The sequence below is a fragment of the Saccostrea echinata genome, unplaced genomic scaffold, assembly GCF_033153115.1.
Source record: "Saccostrea echinata isolate AGI-Se365-2 ecotype Australia unplaced genomic scaffold, CSIRO_AGI_Sech_v1 ptg000027l, whole genome shotgun sequence".
NCBI classification, from domain to species: domain Eukaryota; kingdom Metazoa; phylum Mollusca; class Bivalvia; order Ostreida; family Ostreidae; genus Saccostrea; species Saccostrea echinata.
The window spans coordinates 2626037-2646499 of record NW_026889776.1 but is presented as its reverse complement, the minus strand read 5'-3'; the positions used below and the strand labels follow the sequence as shown (position 1 = coordinate 2646499).

General features: G+C 33.1%; 2 protein-coding genes across 3 annotated transcripts; one reads left to right on the top strand and one right to left on the bottom strand.

Moving 5' to 3' along the window:
* Positions 1-484: 484 nt before the first annotated feature.
* LOC133193437 (anaphase-promoting complex subunit 13-like) lies at positions 485-4010 on the bottom strand. 2 transcript variants are annotated; one of them, XM_061329381.1, is made up of 2 exons: positions 3934-4010; positions 485-1053 (listed from the first exon to the last, which is right to left on the bottom strand). In XM_061329381.1, exon 2 carries the CDS (start codon positions 1049-1051, stop codon positions 824-826), a length of 228 nt encoding a protein of 75 aa, XP_061185365.1. In that variant the 5' UTR covers positions 1052-1053; positions 3934-4010; the 3' UTR covers positions 485-823. The 2 variants fall into 2 exon arrangements, with proteins under 2 accessions (XP_061185365.1, XP_061185366.1); XM_061329382.1 differs by having other exon boundaries at positions 3926-3950.
* Positions 4011-4016: 6 nt separating this feature from the next.
* On the top strand, positions 4017-17580 carry LOC133193436 (persulfide dioxygenase ETHE1, mitochondrial-like). The gene is made up of 7 exons (XM_061329379.1): positions 4017-4344; positions 5180-5324; positions 8605-8790; positions 9936-10028; positions 10154-10243; positions 12901-13017; positions 17053-17580. The coding sequence occupies exons 1-7, from the start codon at positions 4108-4110 to the stop codon at positions 17118-17120; spliced, it is 936 nt and encodes a 311-aa protein (XP_061185363.1). The 5' UTR covers positions 4017-4107; the 3' UTR covers positions 17121-17580.
* The last annotated feature ends 2883 nt before the right edge of the window (positions 17581-20463 follow it).

Genomic DNA, 20463 nt, shown 5'->3' with positions numbered 1-20463 from the left:
GATAGGTACTCCTACAAGTAAGAGCCTTGGTTAAAGTTCCTATGCTCCTTATATAATGCAGCGCCAAGTCAGAAGTATGCTGGAGTACGGTGACAAATAGCAATGATATTCATCCTAAGCAGTGTCATAGCAGATTTAAAGTGGTCAAGGGAAAGCAAGAAGTACCTCTTACCTCACTCTAGGCTCAAATGAGCTTTCCTGCACATATATCTATCTCTAAACTATATTTTCATCTTCTGAACCATTTAGCCTAACTTGCCTCTGAGCATCCTTGCATGATTAAGATTGAATTTGATCAAATAAAGGTCAAGGTAAAGTTCGATTGCAATAATGCATACATCTCATCTTCATTTTACCTATATTTAAAGTTTAGAAAATAATAATGAATATGGTATATGGAGTGTATTTCATGACAACTATATGCATTGGAAGTGTACTGATCACGAGCTATGTTCAAAATGAAATGCAATGTAATAAACAATACTATGTTTTGATAAAATTTATTTTAAAATAATTCAGATACATCTGCTGATTGAAATTCACTTGGTCCATAATTCATTTCGGTCTCACCAAGTTCATTTCACTGCATGGACTTCACAAGTACAGCTGCACACTCAGGAATCCACTAGTCCTAGCTTCCAATTTTCTCAAAAGTGTTTGACATTATTATTTGAAATTGTAGATTGGTCATGCTGGTAGCATATATATTAAAAATTATGTCTGAAGATGGGGAATAATCATCACTTTTAATGATAACCTTACACTTAATACTTTTTTGACCTCGTATAAACACCAGAGGGTACTCTGTATGATTATCAGTTAGTCAGTTACTAGTGGTCGCAGGAGGCTGATCATGCAGTGATGACAAAGCCAAGTCAGTCCACTTTTGTTCCTGCTCTTTTAAGGTCTCATTGGTTGGTCCATTGTCTGGTTCTATTTCTGGGAGTTCCATCTGCGGCACAGCGACTTCCTCCATTGGGAGTTTGTCTTCTCTCCATTTCTCATCCACTAACTCCATCAGACGGCCATCTCGTGCCACCTGACTGTCCATCACTAGAAAGATAGAGCAGAAACATAAGAATATATGCCTCTGAATCTGATGCAATATCCTCCGTACTAATTAGGCCTGTAATTAATTTTCTAGACAGAACATGCAGAAAAATTATATAATAAATTTCTAATATCGGGATTTAAATTTATAGAGTAAATAATGGTTAACAATAATAAAATCAGAAGAACGTGCAGTAATTTTTTGTGGGTAATATATTGACAAAACCTTGTGGTGTCACACATTTATGGTATCCCCTACTACCCTAACTCCATCACCATAATCGGTAAACATGCCGCATTACTCTCTGAATTATATTTTAAAATTTATTTCTTCTTTGCTAAATGTAGTAATGAACTTATATGTTGTTTTCATTACTATTTAAAAAAATGACGTCATTTACCTTATATTTAACAAGCTAATTCAGAGAATTTGTGTCCCCCACTTAGGGAAAAAAGAAGAGCATAGAAGAGACATAGACCTTCATAAAAGTGGCTGACATGTAAAATTGAGCATGTTGACCCACATGTCTTAGATATTGATGAAATAGCGCATAAAGGAAAAGGTGCTTAGTGATTTCCAATAATATATGATAGATACAATATATCACATGTAATTGCTATTTATTTTTTTTAAGCATTCTTGAACTTGACTGTTATAATTTCTCGGCAAGGCCAAAATTAAAAATATGTTTGTTTCCCCTAACGCGACCGACCCAATTAAATCGCCGACTGAAAAGTTTTTTTTAAATAAGTTTATTCAAATTTTTTTTTTATTGTTCATCAACTTTCATAAAATACAATTTCACCAAAATCCGGTTTTTATGAGAATGACCGATTTTGATCTACTGTGATTTTCAAGCGTTCGTTGGAAACAAAATGGTGCCCATAACATTGTGGTCTCAGAGGGTTCTTGTGACGTATTCACCTTTTGCCTTTAGCTTATTAGAATCCTACTCACTTGTAACATTTCGTTAATAAAATTCACTATGACTAATTGTGATTTGGTGATATTTTCAAACCTATCTTTTAAAATTAAGGTACAGAGTAGTCACCTTAAAAGCAGATGAGGGGCCAACCTTGTGAACATATCAATCAATTTTAAATTTATTTAATCTGAGACCGTTCATTTATGTTCTTATGTTTACTATATGTGACTACAGGAGTTGTAAATATGTGTGCATATGATATTTCATTCCGACGAATAAAATTCAGACGTTCTTTATTCATGCCTTTTATTCATGGGTTAAGCTTCATGACTATGACATCGTGTATGACATTTTATCATTTTAGATCATGGTTTGGTTCAATTGAATATTGTTTACAAACTCTTTCCAAATATAATTTTGAAATCGTGATACAGCTTCCTGAGACGTCCAGTGTACTTTTCTTTAATTAGGCCCTTGGAGATAGGTTGTTTCTTTACTTTAAGAACTTTCCTTTGAGAACTGTGAAGGGCTCCAAATTTAGACTTGAACTCAGCACTTTTTACCATTGAGCAGTGATGGATCATTTTTGTACCAGCATCTACTGTGACACTGGGCCTAAATTTTACAGTCTGACCGGTCTCAACGTCTCACAATGTGATTTGAACCTGCAACTTAGAATTACATTGTAGCTCTTACTTCGGGACCCCAAATTGAAATTCACAATTCGAGGCCCTTGAAAAAGTACTCTGCATATGTAAGCATTTGAAGCTGATAGTAGGTTTGAAAAATATACTCAGATGTCTAGTCTTTACGTATCTAAGTATTTTTAAAGTCTTTTTTTAGCATTTGATTTCAATAAATTTACACTTTCTTGAGATATTTTACAAGGAATAATTGTTGTGAATTGTAAATTTACCTTAAATTTTGCTTTTAAACGGCAATTGTTTGATATTCTGTTTACAAATTACTTTCTTTCATTTATAAAGGTATTATTCCATTAAATTGCAGAATGTATTTTCAAAGCTGCTATCAGGAAAAAAAAAATTATTTGCCTACCTACCTATCCAACTTGAGATTTTAGGGTCGGGTTAGGGGAAACAAAGATATTTTTAATCATGTTAATGATGGCCCAATTATAGATTTTCAGCATGTAAAAAATGACACCACAATCATATTCATTTATAAACAGCGAGGCATTTCCTAAAAGTGACAGAGTTAGGGTAGTGATGGAGTTAAGGGGTTTGGCAATATATTCATAATACAAATTGCAAAGTTATTTAAACTACCTTTGGAAAAAAAGTTATAGATCTGTATTAACAAAATTAAGGATCAGTGCCCATCCACCATGTCCACTGTAAATTGAAATGGGTAGATACTGTAAACCCTCTATTCCTAGAGAAAAACGTCTATGCTATTCATGTAAATTGTTTATTGAAAATGAAAAAAAAACAACTTTTGTTCTACATGTGCTATACTGTTCAAAGTATAACCAATATAGAAGTACATCGATAAATTTAATGCAAACACATATACTAGTGATAATCACATTAGAAAAATTGTCAATCCTACAAATATTACAACTGCTAGAAGGATATGTTGTTTCTTGAAAAAGTGCTTTGACACCAGAAAAGAAAGTCAGCAATGAATATACACAAATTTGAATGCACTTAGAAATATGTGAATATACTCTACATTATTTTGTTAACCCCACATTTGTCTCTCTGTATATACATGTATTAATCGTGTTCATTAGTTTTATGGTATTAATGTTTATGACTGTATGCCGAAATGTAACGTTAGGCCCTTATATTGTCAACAAAACTAAAGTGAATTAAATATTGAAAGTGAAAGTACGTCTTCACTTTTTTTTTTAAATATGAACCTGAAAGATTGATTTTATCTTTTCTTATGCTTATCCTATTTTGATTTCGTCATCTTTAAGATATTACCTACGTACAAAAGAACAGTTACTTTCGGAACGTGACTTGGAGGCCTCCTTCCTAAGTACTTGTGTCCTCTGTACCTGATATATTATAGCATTTGCGCATGTGCAAACTGAGAAACTTGTAAACAAAAAGACCCCTTCCAGATCAAGGATTTGGGAAGATTTGTGTAAGGTTATTCACATAGAATGGCAACATGTCGGAGTAAATTAATTTGTAGTTTGAACGTTCGTGGACTATATTGTTCCGTCGACAAATGTTTGGCGTTGTCAGCGGCAAGGAAGCTGCATACAAGTTGCAAAAATTCGCGTGCCGAACTGCCTTTCCTTTCAAATAATTACGTCTTTAGTAAAGTCTTGCATCGTCAGTTTCCAAGGAAAATGTCGGGATTTTCTGGAAAAGACAAAGACTATGTCTTCAGACAAGTACGTTATTATGATGCATAATTTCCTTTTAAATTTAAGCTGGTGGTTGTTATTATTTCATGTCCCAAAGCAATATCTTTTATCAAATGATAGTAAAACAAATTTCAGGTATACTTAAAGTTTTATCAATTTTATATGGAAATATACATGTCCTGAAAACTGTTTACCAACACTGAATACTGTTAACCTATGTGTGCAATCTTTGCAATTTACCTGGGAATCACCCAAATGGAAAAATTGTGGCAAAAAACGAGTTCATTACTCAGGTCAACAAGATTGCAAGAGAAAAAATAAACGGAAAGTTGATCAGTTTACAGTAAGGCCATTCCAATTTTTTTCTATGTTTAGTGTCCACCCATCTTTCAAATACCTACCTACCTATTCGCAAAAAACAAACCAAAAAGTAAAACACAAGTCTTTATAGTAATAAAAATGATGTCTTCCAAAGGATTTGATTCCATTAATCTATTTTTCTATATCTATTCTATAGAAATATCTATTCTTCAGCAAAATCAAGGTTTTAAATGCTTACAATATTCCAAATATGACTTATTGTAGACAAATACTTAGACTAATTCACAGAATTCAGTGATTTTGACCAGAATAAACAATTTCAGGACTCCTGATTTTGCTTGTTTTTTCTGATATGGGGTGTCAAAAACCAAGGCGCACGCGGACGCTAAACATAGAAAAAACTGTTGGAAAGATTTATTCTATATTAAACAACGAACTAAATACCAATAACATGACAAGTTAAATGAGACTTTGAATCATTATATAAGGGCTAAAACCTAATTTCAACCCTATATTTGGTTGTACATGTATTTCATTGCAGTTACTGGAGTATAAATCCTTCACGTACACCTACCTCCTTGCTGACCCTGACACAAAGGAAGCAATTCTGATTGATCCTGTCATTGATACTGTAGCCAGAGATACCAAGTTAGTCAAGGATCTTGGACTTAATCTCAAATATGCAGGTGATTATTTTGTTTTTATGAAATTGACACACTGATTTAAGTGTGGCAGTTCCTCAATCCTCATAAATATTTTCTTAGTTACTGTTGTACTCCCAATAATTACAGCTGAACTTCTGTATCTTTAAGGCTGATAGGTCGCATACCATGGATATGTCCAAGTGATTTTGAAGTCCAAAGCACTTTTTTCAAAGTATTTTACCCTCAATATCTCGAACCTTCTGATATAGCAAAGTTTTTTTTCTTGGTCACATCAAGTTTGAGATAACAAGGTTTGACTGTACCCCAATTTAACTGCACAAAGGTGGGAAAAGCTGTACATTTTTGTTATGTTAGTATGACATCAGGATAATTGTTAGCATCATGGACTAAAGTTGTGGAACCATGTCCAGTTCCCAAGTATTTTTTTGTAGTGTAATACATGAATAAACTTGTATGCCAGGGCCTGCTTTCGCGGTATCTCACTTTTATATCTTTATAAGGAATGACCAGGTTAAAATTTTATTGGGGCAGATTCATTCATAAATAACCAGAAGCATACTTAGACCAAACTTGCATGGATAATTTGCCCATTTTGGATGCTTACTACTAGCATGACTGTAATGCTGCATATAATCTATATCTAAATGAATGGCCTGGTTGAAGTTATTGAGTAGATACTTTCCCACGAATCAGTGAACTCTACCTAGACTTAAGGACATATGCAACGTACCTTACCTTCTGATAATTTTTCAAGATAATCTGAATTTAAGATTATAGTGCCATCAGATGTTCATAGACAAAAAATCAGCATGTATTACCAGGGGTTTTCAAAAGATATCAATTGATGAAAATTTTTGTATAATTCAAAGAAAAATATACAAAAATTACTAAACATATATTCTAGATGTTTTGTTTATCAAAACTTGTTTTAGAAGAAGTTTACAACAGCATATATAGACATTAAATGTAGCACACAGTTCCTTTAAGTATTGGAACTCTTCAACTCCAGGGAAAAAGACAATAAAGTTTAAACTACGTTGTGTATGTCCTTAATTTGCATGAATAGTGAACATTGGATGCATATACTATCAGAACTAAAAAATTGACATAGGTAGAGAGGACCCCGCTGAGGGCTGTTAAAGTGACAACTGTACACAGCAGATATACATACAGGCATATATACATACCGGAAAAAGTTATATGAACCTCAAATTCATAACAACAGCCTTTCTCTTACAGTAAATTCTTCTGTGTAAAATTTTAAAAACATTACGTTGAAAACTAAGTTATGACGTCAAAACAAAAGTATTAAGGATATATACATTTAAACATACATACAGACAGATGAAGTAATATGACCTAAAATCTACAAAGTCTTGCTTTTAGAGTAAGCTAATTAATGTACAAATTTGAAACAAGTTTGTTAAAAACTGTTCAACTTACTGCACCTTAATGAAAGTATTAAAGGACAGATGGACATCTGGATGGAGAGACAGACAGATAATCTAGTTGTCTTGCTCTTATTGTAAAGTACTTCTGTACAAAATTTGAAAACATTTTATTGAAAACTGATTGAGTTATTCTGTTACAACAAAAGTGTCATGGATATAAATTCAAACAGCACATACAGACAGACAGACAGTGATATGACTCCAAAATTTATAGGTGTCTTGCTCTTTTAGTAAAGTACTTGCATGTGTCCAAAATTTTAAAAATGTTCATTGTAAACTGTTTGAGTGAAGACATCAGAACAAAATTGTTGACAGACAGATGGACAGCTAGATGGAAGGATGGATAGACAGATGGTTTTGATTCCTATAGAGCTACATGTACCACATTTTCATGTGGGGCCCTAATTAATTCAAATGCTTCATCTGATCATAATTATTGAAATCAACCAGTAAAAAGGTTTTGGAGAAGGCCCTATTGCCAGGAAACCATAAGCCCTTCCTTTACCAGAGTTGCAGAGATGGTGCCACTGGGATGCTTTACTAACAGAATGCCTCTGATGCACAACCTGAACCCATTTCCTGATCAGGTGACAGGCATTAAAAGTTAATATTATACTTTCATGTATATTAGTTGAATCTAATTCATCGAGAAACATTTGTTAAAAAACACTATTACCCGCTGAATGATGAAGCCATGCCCTCCAGCATAGCAACAGTCAACATTGCTTGACGACGGGAGATATTCCAAAAAATAGTGACTGCGCAGAATTTATGTGCGCATGGTTCACTATTATATGTATTTGTATAAAACATTCAGTATAATATAATAAATATTGCATGTAGTTGAGTGTAACATTGAAAATTTTCACCCCTCAAAAACCATTGTCAACCTTGGCTGCACCTCGGTTGACAATGGTTTTCTTGGGGTGAAAATTTTCAATGTTACACTCAACTACATGCAATATTTATATAATGTAAAATCACTATATATAGAGTATGTGCATGCATAAAATTGTAATGATGCATATACTCTAAATTTACAATAACTTTAACTGCCAGTGGATCAGGTTAAAAATTTTGTTGCAGGTTTCATTCCCAGTAACTATATGCCCTAACCAAACTGACACGAATGATGCATCAAAAGATGCACAAAAACATTGACTTTCTTTAGATGCTGCATGTATTTGACCAAAATTTTTGGGATGGATGACTAGGTTATAAACTCCTTGGAAAAGATCTATTCCTTAAAGTTGTGCTTATATAAACCTTAATTATTCCCTGAACCAAAGTATTATTTAAAATCAAAAAAGTTATGTAAGTATATGGATTAATACTAATTTTTTTTTTTAGATTCAGCGAAAGTCTATTATGACAAACTTAACTAAATTCATAATATGCAGCATATCTTGTTGAAAATTGACTAGGTGTGAGACTTTATAATAAACTTAGATAATCTAATTTTAAAAATATAAATGATAGCAAAATTTAAACAAAGGTCTACAGTATTTACTGAATTTTGATCAAGAACTGAACTAGTTTTTAACCTGAATCTATTTATAGATTAGACTTTTTATCTATATATAGGGCAATGCTCCGGTCTGTTCGACTTAAATCAAATTGATCTACTTGAAACTGTAAGCTTTTATTTACAATTTGCTTTATCATTCGAAATGGCCATGTCAACTGTTTTAAATTATCAAATTAAGGTCAGGGTTATAGATTTTGAGACAAATTTTTTATCTATAATATGTGGGCTAGATCACATAAAACAAGGACACGTACACCTTGTTAGTCTGTATGTTACTGACAATCTGTGCACCTAACTGGCCTATATGTATATATATTTACAGTCAACACCCATGTGCATGCTGATCACATCACTGGTACTGGACTCATTAAGAAACAGATCCCCACATGTAAGAGTGTCATCTCAGCAGCCAGTAAGGCAGAAGCAGATGTCAAGGTTAAAGAAGGGGATAAGTTGACCTTCGGTAAATACGAGATAGAGGTGAAAAGTACACCAGGTCATACAAATGGTAAGCTAATATTTCATTACAAAACAACATTTTGTATAAAACATACTGTTTTAAGTGTTTAGCAACTGGTACTACACATGAAAACCCTTGTGAATGCATTTGATCAATACATGCATACAGTAAAACTTGGTTATAGAGAACTCTCTTATGAGGTAATCTGGGTTATAAGGAACTTTATACGAATCCCATAGAAGATTTTTCACTATGTTCCTTATATAGATATAAAGAATCTTGGTTATAAAAGAAGCAGAATTAAGGGTCCATGTGACTTCTCTTATTTTACTGTATTCTCAATAGATCCCCTACTTACCTGGTACTTTATCTGAAGTAGTAGGTTGAGTAAACTTCTCTGAACAAAGTTTGTCAGATATATGAGATGTATGAACATGAATGTGCCAGTCATGTAGAATATGATATCATTCCTAAACCCCCACCCCACCCCTGACACTAAATAGGATTTCCCCCCCCCCCCCCTGAAAATTAACTCTAGAGTAGGATTCCCCAACTGAAATCTAATATACATTTATACTGAAATACAAATATAATCAACAGTGATTGGTAAAATTACAGAGACAATTTTAAAAAAGAAACACGAAAATATTTAGTAAAGCTTTAGCACTGAAAGGTTTGAAAATATGTATAAACATATAAATTTTATACATAATTTCAAACCTAAACTTAACAATTTAGCATAATCGTTATCACATTTGTACATCAATATTTTCATTCTACAGTTTTCCTGCATTGTTTAACTATGTGGTCACTATAGACTCTTGTGTTTAATATTCTGCTTATTATGACATGACATTATGTTGCTACGTTTCTTATTGTAAAAGCGCTTGAAATGAAAGTGCTTAAATTTTACTAAATTTTTTTGTTTTTCTTTTTTTTTTTAATTTTATATTAAGGATGTATAGACTGTAATTAATCAAATGTATGCAATTACAAATGTATGCAACTACATGCATTAGTATTGTAAAGCCTTTCTAAGAGTAATTATGTGTATGTGTGTGGGTGTCTAATGTTTCCATACCTACTATTCAATTTTCAAACAGAGAGATTTGGGGTTTCATCACCAATGAAACTACATGATAAAGAATATACACTGTAATATATACCGGGTATTTGTTATGGATTTCCTGCAGGGTGTGTCACCTATGTATGGCATGAGAAAGCAATGGCTTTTACTGGAGATGCTGTACTGGTCAGAGGTTGTGGCAGAACAGATTTCCAGGAAGGTAAAATATACAGCAAATTAATATGGTAACAGTACATCCAAAAAATCTCTACAAAAACGGTTATTCATATACCGATAGAGTTTTGATATACATGTACAGATTATTTCTTTTTGCTATTCATACAGGAAGCTCGGAGACTTTGTACAACTCTGTTCATGAGAAGATTTTCTCCCTTCCTCCAAACTATACTCTGTTTCCTGCCCATGACTACACAGGTATATGAAAGCAATGAAAACTGACAGATATTTTTAACTGTTGTTTTGAATTACACAGCTAGGATAAGGCTGTCCGATAAATATCACAGTGTACCAGCCATTGTTACTTCTCTGAACTACCAAGATATGACGTCATAATAGAATATGACGTCAAGTCACTGCAAACTTGAGCAGTCATGACAGGGAAAGTGTCATAACTTTTACATTCCTTCCCAAGGCATGTAGATTTTATTTCGACGTTGATGTTTAAATCAAGTTTCTGAATTGTTGGTTAAAGTTTCTATGTGCTGTTATGATGGTGATTATTTGCAATACAATATCGTTATTCCTTTCTCTTTCTGATAAATCTACGTATTCAAACAATAGCAATAAATAAATATGAAACGCTCCCCTTACACGTCCATAGACAGAGTTAGAATTTATAAATCATGCATATATTAGACTGGCACAAGTGATTAATAAAGATAACCTGAAGATATTCTATGTGAATCTACTAGAGAAGTATGTCCTCTAACTGAATTTTGCTGGGGGATTGTATGTAATTTATCCTATTTTGTATAAATTGCAATGAAGAGTGGAAAATGCTCCCTTGTATGTGGGTAAGTTGAATTTCTCGTGAAATATTTTCTTAAGAAGTAAAACTCATACTTGCCCCCCAGCACTATAATATATATTCCCAAGAATATGTTTAATTGATTTATGTAACAAACTGTTCTCAATAATTTGTTTTTCACTTGTGCTGATGGGATTTTTGTGCAACAATTAGGAAAATTTAAAAGTGTCCGTCACATGATCAACACAGTCATGTGACATCACAAACATGCTTTTTCTCAATGTGTTATTAAACTCTCTTCACAAATTTACTGCACATGTATACATAGATTACAAACTGAAATAAAAATCTAGCTCAAAATATAATAGTGTATTTCTAATGCATATAAACCTTCGGACAGCCTTAACATAGCCGCGTAATTGGAGATATCTATGTGTGTTGTTTACAGAGGATTTTTTTATAATCTATTCTAAATAAAAACTAGAGACACAGCTCACAAAATGATAACCAGGTTGCTACATTTCAATCTTCTTAAGGTAGTACACAATAGATAGGAAAAAATTTTTCCTCAAATTCAATTTTGTTTAAACTTTGATATTTTGTTCTAGGATACAAAATCTCTTTTTATATTTAATATGAAAGGAATTCAACCAGAAATTTTTTGCCAAAATAGTCTGAAATATAGTCTATCAGAAAAAAGATTATGAAATCAGACAGTGGACCTGAGATTATTTATTTATTATTTAAAAATAACCAATTGATCTATTGCAAACTGTCAAGATTCAGTAGATGATGTCACTATATTTGACCTTTGACCTCTTAATATGACCTTGACCTTTATTGTAAAAAAAAAAGAATGGAGACTCCTTATAAATATGTCAAAATATCAGGTCTCTGGTATAAATGGATCAAAAGTTATTTTGCATTTAAAAGCAGACAGTCATATGGCATGTAGATGGCACAAACACAATCCAAAATGTAGGCTCCTGAATGACCAATATATAGGATGTCTCTAATTTTCTTCAAAAAATATGGTGGAAACATGTCACAGCTTATTATTTTTCTTACAAAGATCCTTCATTATTGACATTATAGTGAAATTATTCTTTTTTTCTGGTGTACTTTATAAGTTATGCATTAAAACATTTCATGGGTGTTGTGTACTACCTTAAGAAGCCCTTGGTCATGTTCACAAGGCATTATGGGTTAAAGAAAACAATTTTGTTTTAATTATAATACTATAAATGAAAAGGTCTTCAAAAACATTCCAGCTAGACCAGCAAGAACATTTTCATGTCACAAGCAACCTCTTTGTCAGTTTGAACTTCCAATGTCTCAATAACAAAGATATAATCCAGAAAAAAATGATACTGTGGAATCATCATTGTTCATGAGGGACCAATATTTGTGGATTTCATGAGTCACCCTTACCCACAAATTTTACATCCACACGAACAAACTTTGCAAAAGTATCAATTCTTTGAATGATCTGCTGAGTTCTGCATATTGGAGTTCCCCACAAACCAATAAATTCTGGTTATCCATGAAAAAAGACCCCCACAAATTAAAATTGTAACCCCCAAACCATTACATCCCTCCCTCGAGCCTTAAATTGTCTTCGCCCTCGAAGACACAACCCAAGTTCTTATTAGCCCCTGGCAGGACTTTCACCTGCAAGTCCAGGGGTGGTCAAAGGCACCAAATCTGTAACAGGAAAGGAGAAAATGTATGGCTGGATCGGGAATCGAACCCGGGACAACTGCATCACTAGTCAGGTGCTCTACCAACTGAGCTACCCAGGCTGATATCCATGGCCCAAACCATTACATCTCCAATATTTCTTTGTAATGGCCAGACACATTTTGGTGGTCAGATAGGGTGATTCTTATATACCCGTAAGTGGTGTTTGCTGAATACAGCTACAGACCAGTAATTTGAAAATGAATAAATCCAAACAAATGTAATGGAAGAAGGAAAACTAGCATTTGAGTGCAATTTTCTCACAATTCTCTCTATTTCTATAATGATTTTCCACAATTCTCTCGATTTCTATAAAGATTTTCCACAATTCTCTCGATTTCTAAAATGATATATTTCTACATAGGTCAAACTAGCACAACAGTGGCTGAGGAAAAAACCATGAATCCTCGTTTGACCAAGTCTAAAGAAGAGTTTGTGAGGATAATGAAGGAATTGAACCTTCCATACCCCAAACAAATAGGTAAGTGATGTAACAACTAAACCTTGAGAATGCTTGCAGTTAAACATGTATCGTCATTGAAGAAAAGGAAGTATCTACAGTGCATAATGCACAAGACAAATTTTTTATGTTTTCATTGTCCTTCAAAACATTTTGAGCTCACCTTACCAAAAGACTCAAGTGAGCCTTTCTGATCAAAGTTTGTCAATTATCCATCTGTCTGTTTGTTTGTTGACTTTCTACATTTTTGACTTCTTCTCTAGATCGAATCACTGAACCAATTTTAACCAAAATTGCCACAAAGCATCCTTGGGTAAATGGGATTCAAAGAGTGTCCTTATGAAAGAGTTGTGTCCAAAATCAAGAAAAGGCAAAACTAGGGTCAGTGTTTTAATAAAATCTTCACAAGAACCACTTGGCTAGAAAAGAAGAAATTTATCTGAAAGCTTCCTGACATAGTGTAGATTTAAATTTGTTAAAATTGTGGACCCCAGGGGTAGTGTTTGGACACAGTAGGAGAGCAAGATTTAACAAGGGAAAAGATATTAAAAAAATCTTTTAAAATTTTCTTAAGAACAATAAGTCCATGATTAGACATATTTATATACAAGTATCCTCAGGTAGTGAGGATTCAAGTTTCTTTAAATCATGGCCTCCAGGGTAGGGTGGGGCTACAATTGGAGATCAAAGCTTTACATAGGAAAACAGAGAAAAAAAATCTTTAAAAATCTTCTGAAGATGAAGAACAGGACAATGATTAGTTATATTAATATGCAAGCATCTTCAGGTAATGTAGTTTCAAATTTGTTCAAATCATGGCCTTCAGGGGTAGAATGGAACCAGAATAGATCAAAGCTCTTTATGGAAAAAAATAAATTCAGAAAAAAAAAATCTAAAAAATCTTCTGATGAAGAACAGCAGGGCCATGATTATTCAAAATGATATGCAAGCATCCCCAGTAAGTGTACATTCAAGTTCGTTCAAACATGGCCTCCGGGGATAGAGTGGGGCCACAGTAGAAGATTAAAGTTTTACATGGTAAAATATATGACTGCCGTCTTGAGAAAAGGGCCCTTAAGGTCAAAATTTCACAAATTGACTTTCTGATAAATTTTGATAGCCTGACTCTTTCTGAATGCAAATATACACAATTTTTAAGAATATCTCACTTTTCAGTATTTTATGAGCATTTTAGTAAGGCCGTTTCAAAACAACGTTGACGTTACTCACTGAAAATGTAATGACGTCGCGTGTGTCAAATTCAGTTTACAAGCATTCTTTAAAATACTACATTTTTAAAATAACCTTAATCGTTTTAACACATATAAAGTTGATTTTTTTTTCTTCCAAGCAACTAGATTATGTAATTATTCATAAGGGGAGCCGCATACTTTTTTTCATACTATATTAGAGCCGATCTAGTAATTTCGTAAAGGGAGGGGTGGGGGTCTAGACAGGATCTAGGAACCTTTCTTTATTCAGTCGAAAAATTAATACTTGTGAATTCCACACAAGGTATTCTTTTTATTATTAATACTCTATTTCAATTTATAAAAGATATAAAGCAGTTGTAATATTAAAATATAAAAAGATCTATATAGATGTCCCAGAAGGGTTCCTCGTGCAATTAAAGCGGAGAATCACCTCGCAAAAGTAGCACATCGATCCCGACCTAAAAAAATATTTTGGGATATAAGCACGCATTCACTCATCCACAAACACGCACGTTACTTTATCCTCTATGACTTTGTTACGAGGGGATAATAACACCTCATGTATTTTCTGTATCACCGAAAAATTCAAATGGGAAATAAATTCAGATACGCCATGATGTGTAAACTTTTTTTTAAAGTTTCATTAAAAAAAAATCATAATTGATAAAAAAAAATCTGATCACTACCTTCAAGGGGATTTTTCTTTGCCTTTTTGAACACTTTAATAAAATGTTTAAATAATTAAGTTTCCTTTGTTTATACAATTCAATTTTTCACCTGTCTTAGATATGATGTAGAAACATAAAAAAGAGGCAAATAATGATGTCAAAGGATTGTTTTATGAAAGTTTATTCCTTACATGAAAATTTAATTTTTTGCCAATTTCTTACTTTTTAGCAAATCACACATAATCAAAAGAGGTTATAAATGCTTCTGTACTTTGATCCTTTTTTTTTAAAAATTATTATGAGGCACCTGTGTCCTAGACACTACTGTTGTATCACTTGAACACATTAATTATCGTTCATCATTTCTTAAAAGGGCCGTTAATCTAAAAAAAAAAATCATTATGGTTTATGTATATATTGTATAGTTTGATCAAAGAGATGGTTGTACTGCTCTTGGCTCTTTTGTTATATATATAAATACTAAACGGACTTTTCTGAGCGAAATGAAATACAGTTGAATTACATTTTTTATGAAATCTATTTGAAATTGAAACCGAATATCTTGCAAGACTTAACAGGCCCGTAAAAGGCCGGGGGGGGGGGGGGGGGGGGGGGGGGGGGGGGCACCCCCTCTTCCGTTGCATATTCTCTTGCAGTGAATTTAACAAAGAATTATCTATATAGGGGCCGTTTGCCCCCCCCCCCTCATTCGTTGTAGTAGGAAGTCCGAAAATCTCCCATGATACCAGTATCTATACCCCCCATCGCATAAAAAAGAAAGGTTCTCTTTTTAGAATGAATTTTTACCGATTGCTTTTTTATTCGCAGATTTTTTTTTCCCTTTTCAATGATCTCTGCCCCCCCCCCCCCAACACACATTTGGATATTGACGCTTCACCCTGAGCTGGTCTAACTGCGCATATGGATATGATTAACTATGTGTTAAAATGGTTAAATTCATTTTACATGAAGGTATTTTTTTTTAGAATAAAGAAGTGTATATATGCATTGATCTCTCTCTCTCTCTGAACAAAAATATATACGTGTTTGTAGAATACCATTTAAAAAGACTTAGTGTACTGAATATTAGTCAAATTTAAACATTTGCTAATTGCTCCGACAACAAATATTCAGTATCTTTAGTGATGCATCAGACATGGCCGTAGGAACCGGAGGGGGGGGGGGGGGGTACGGGGGCCGTGCCCCATAAATTTTGCCGATATATAGATTACTATAGAAAACATAGATACTGTATGCTTGTGCCCCCTCAATAAAAACGTCTGATGACCTTTTTTTTGCTTGTTTGGTAGTTGATAGTGCCCCCTCCACTGAAAATGTATCGCTGTGCCCCCCCCCCCACCCTACCCAAAGTGAAATTGCTTCCTACGGGCCTGTCAGAGAAACACATCGCTATAAATTGTCGACGGAGTAGTAATTAAAAATGAGTTCAATGTCGCGTTTAGCTTAATTATGTGATATCAAGTTAAATACTCAAACAAAGTAATTAATAAATACACGTTCTAGTGTGTAATTATATTATTCATTAAAAATTTCCGCATCAAATTTCGTATGATTTTAATGTTTTTCTTGTAACACATGGAAATCCAATTTCATTTCTTGTTCATGAAACGCACAATACCGCGACTTTGACGTCGTTTTCTGGGCATTGTGACGTCAAAAGATAAGGGCCCTTTTCTCATGACGGCAGTCATATATATATATATATATATATATATATATATATATATATATATATATATATATATATATATATATATATGCAAACATTTTAATTTTTTTTAATTCGTGGCTAATATTGGTAATCAAATTTTACACAATGCATGTATAAAGGAAAAATAGTTTTAAAAATCTTTGTCATATAGATATTGAAACTTCTTAGTATTGAGTAGATTTAAGTTGTGTCAAGTCATACAATGTAATCCCTTGAGGCTATAGTTTTGGCCACAGTATGGGGTTTGAAATTCATAGAAATGAAGAAAAAGAGGGAGGAAAATCTTATAAATATCATCTGAAGAAAGCAGGGCTAAGGGGACTCAGGAGAGCATTGTGACCCATGGGCCTCTTTCTTTTTAGTACTCCTATTTCATTTACTGGCACTAATGCACTTATTTTTCAGTTACTGTAGCAATAACTACACTTAATCTTGTTTTCAGACAAAGCTTTACCTGCAAATCTTGTCTGTGGTCTGTATAATCTTCCTGAGGAGTTTTCTAAGGTTTAGATGGTGAGCTGGTTTATTGGAGAGTCTGTTACATTGTTTGTCTGTACATCCGGGAGGGCAACATCAAGATAGATTCATTTTGAGTGCCATATATTTTAAAGACAATTCAAGAAAATGCTTGTTTATGATTTCACCATGAACAAAATTTTGTCAAAATTTTATTGCACTTTTTTTTCTCTTACTGTATCAGCCTGAAAGGTCTAATAGTATGTGAAATACAGAAGAACATTACAGTTTTAAAGTTTTGTCCAGTATTGTAAATCAGCTTTCTCCTGCAGTATTCTTTTTCAATTTCATCATTCAAGCATACAAGAAGATATTTTTTCTTCAAACCTTCATTATATGAAGCTCATTAATTTGAAAACTTGTCTTTAATTCAGCCCTTTACTGCAACAACCTTTCACTATTTTTTTTTTCAACCTTTTGAAAGCAATAGAACTATTCAAACAGGGGAGAAAGTTGATTTACAAAGAGTAAGAAGTGCAAAATTTATGAACAAATTCAAACTCATAAGACTGTGGTATATAAGTCTGTATTGTGTTTAATACAGGGTGTTTCATAATATATGTTACATTTTTAAATCTAATTATTTTTCTTACCTATCATAATTTTATTACAAACTATATATCATTTTAAACATCAAATCCTGCATTTTCATTCCATATGAAAAAGTATAAAAAGTAATATTCATTCAGAAGTTGATAAAGGAAATATTCAAAAGAATGGAAGCTTTTTAAAATGCTTATCAGAAGGCTATTAACAAGGTTAAAGGACAGGGACGAGCAATATGCGATAAATGACACGGTGCTCCAGAAAGCCTAAAGACTTCAATAATCGAAGATTTAATTGGTGAAGTGTAGACTCTTAGATAGTTTAGCAAACTCCTGAGAAAAGTGTCATATAGATGTTTTCAGAAATTGATGCTGGCAATATCAGCATTTCCAGCATATATTGAACTTTGAAATATGATATGAAGTTATCAGTGTACAAGTTTTCAATAATGCAATATCCCAAGAAAAGAGTTTGATCTCTGCATTGGCCAATATCAATCTTTGGGCCTTTTTCTGTGGGGTTCTTTAGGAACAGGGTCTACAATCCTAGACCACAGATACTGCATGAGCTCAAAAGAAACATATAAACCTTCAAATGAGGAGTGTCTAAGCAAAAATGTGTGACAAGGTTATACAAATTTCGAGAAGCAACTTTCATTTGTAGTTGAAATAGTGGAGATCATCAAGAACATATAATATGGGCTTTTGACATTGTGAAATTCAACGTAACAAAAATGACGTAATTTAGAAATTTCACTAATTTTCATTAATGTTTGGGATTTCGTCCAATGTGTAATATTTTAGTTGGTAATTGTACATAATGAATCTTATAGATACATGCATCAAGTTGATAAAAACACTTGTCTTATTTTTTTTCTTGTGTTTGTGAAATTGAACTTTCAAAATGTAACATATATTTTGGAACACCCTGTATATAGCATTCATTTTGGTCTACCAGTATATTTTAAGTGCAGCAAATCATAAAATCCCTAATAAAGCTTAGCTTTGACAAATCAATTCATTTCTAATTATATTATAATGCATTGACAATGTTTCAAAAATTGTGTGTATAGCACTTTAAATAATATAACTTACAATGATTAGCACAGCTGCTTTGAGCAGAAAGTAGTTACTTTGTTATAATGGTGGAATATAGTGCTCAACAAACGAGGTACTAGACTTTAAGTAAAACATGGTTATAACTTATCTCCAGATAATAACCAATAAATTTCCTTAAATCCGTCATCTGTTATGCACATTTAAATTTTCACCACTACACACAAGACAGATTTTTTTTAGCATTAATTGAAATGAACACTTGTCGTACTGACTCGCTCTGTGTGATACTTGATTTGTATATAGATTTATTTTACTTACTGATTAATAATCATACTTACTTGGAAGCAATCATAAAATTAATGTACATTGTAATAAAAATCTTCTCTGCTTATTATTGAACAATCAATACTGTTTTGATTTTATTTGAATTGGAATTTTTGCTATTTAAACAGAACTTTCAATTTAAAAAAAAAAAAATGTGAAACCTAAATAATAATTATGTACATAAAATTATAAATGAATATGGTGCATTGTTTTCCATTCATTTCTGTTCATGACTGCATGCCAGAATGACAGTGTTATTAAAATTAAAGTATATCATTTAAAAAGGTGTTGTTTTTGTTTATTATTAGCTCACCTGAGCTGAACTTGGCTCAAGTGAGTTTTTCTGATTGAAATTTGTCTGTATAGTTGTAGTCGTCATAAACTTTTCACATTTTCATCATCTTCTCAAGAACCACTAAGCCAATTTCAACCAAACTTGCCACAAAGTATTCTTGGGTGAAGGGAATTCAAGTTTGTTCAAATGAAGGGCCATGCCTTCTTCAAAGGGGAGATAATATGAATTCATGAAAAATTAATGGCATCATTTAAATCTTCCCAACAACTACTGTGCTTGAAAATATGAAACTTATGTGGAATCACTGTGAGGTAGTGTAGATTCAAGTTTATTCATATTATGACCCCCAGGGGTAGGGTAGGGCCACAATGGGCGATCAAAGTTTTACATAGGAATACATGGGGAAAATCTTTAAAAATCTTCTTAAGAACAGCAAAGTCATGATTGGTCATATTTATATGGAAGCATCCCTGGGTAGTGTAAAATCAAATATGTTCAAATCATGACCCCTGGGGGTAGAGTTTGAGGGCCACAATGGTCGATCAAAGTTTTACAAAGCAATACATGGGAAAAATCTTTAAAAATCTTCCTCTCAAGAACAGCAAAGCAACAATTACTTGTATTTAAATGGAAGCATCCTCCGGTAATGTAGATTCAAATTTGTTCAAATCATGACCCCCCCCCCCCCCCCCCCCCCCCCAGGAGAAGAGAGGGGCCATAACAGGGGATCCTAGTTATACAAATGAATATAAGGGATATATCAATAAAAATTTTCTTCTTAAGAACAGCAAAGCCATTATGTGTCATATTAATGCTAAAGCATCTGTAGGAAGTGTAGATTCAAGTTAGTTCAAATCATACCCCCCACCCTCTTCGAAACCACTTTTATATTTAAACTTTCAAGACTGAACTGATTTCTGCTTTTTCCTAGCCAAAGTGCTCAGATGAGCAATAGGGCCCCTGGGCCTCTTGTTTGATTAATTACTCGGGTAACTTAGTAGACATGTATTTGGATCAGTCGAAAATACACATTTTCACTGCACACTATTATTTATCGTAGATTTTCAGAGAAATTTCATTTGGTATTTATACTCAATTGCTGTGGAATCATCAA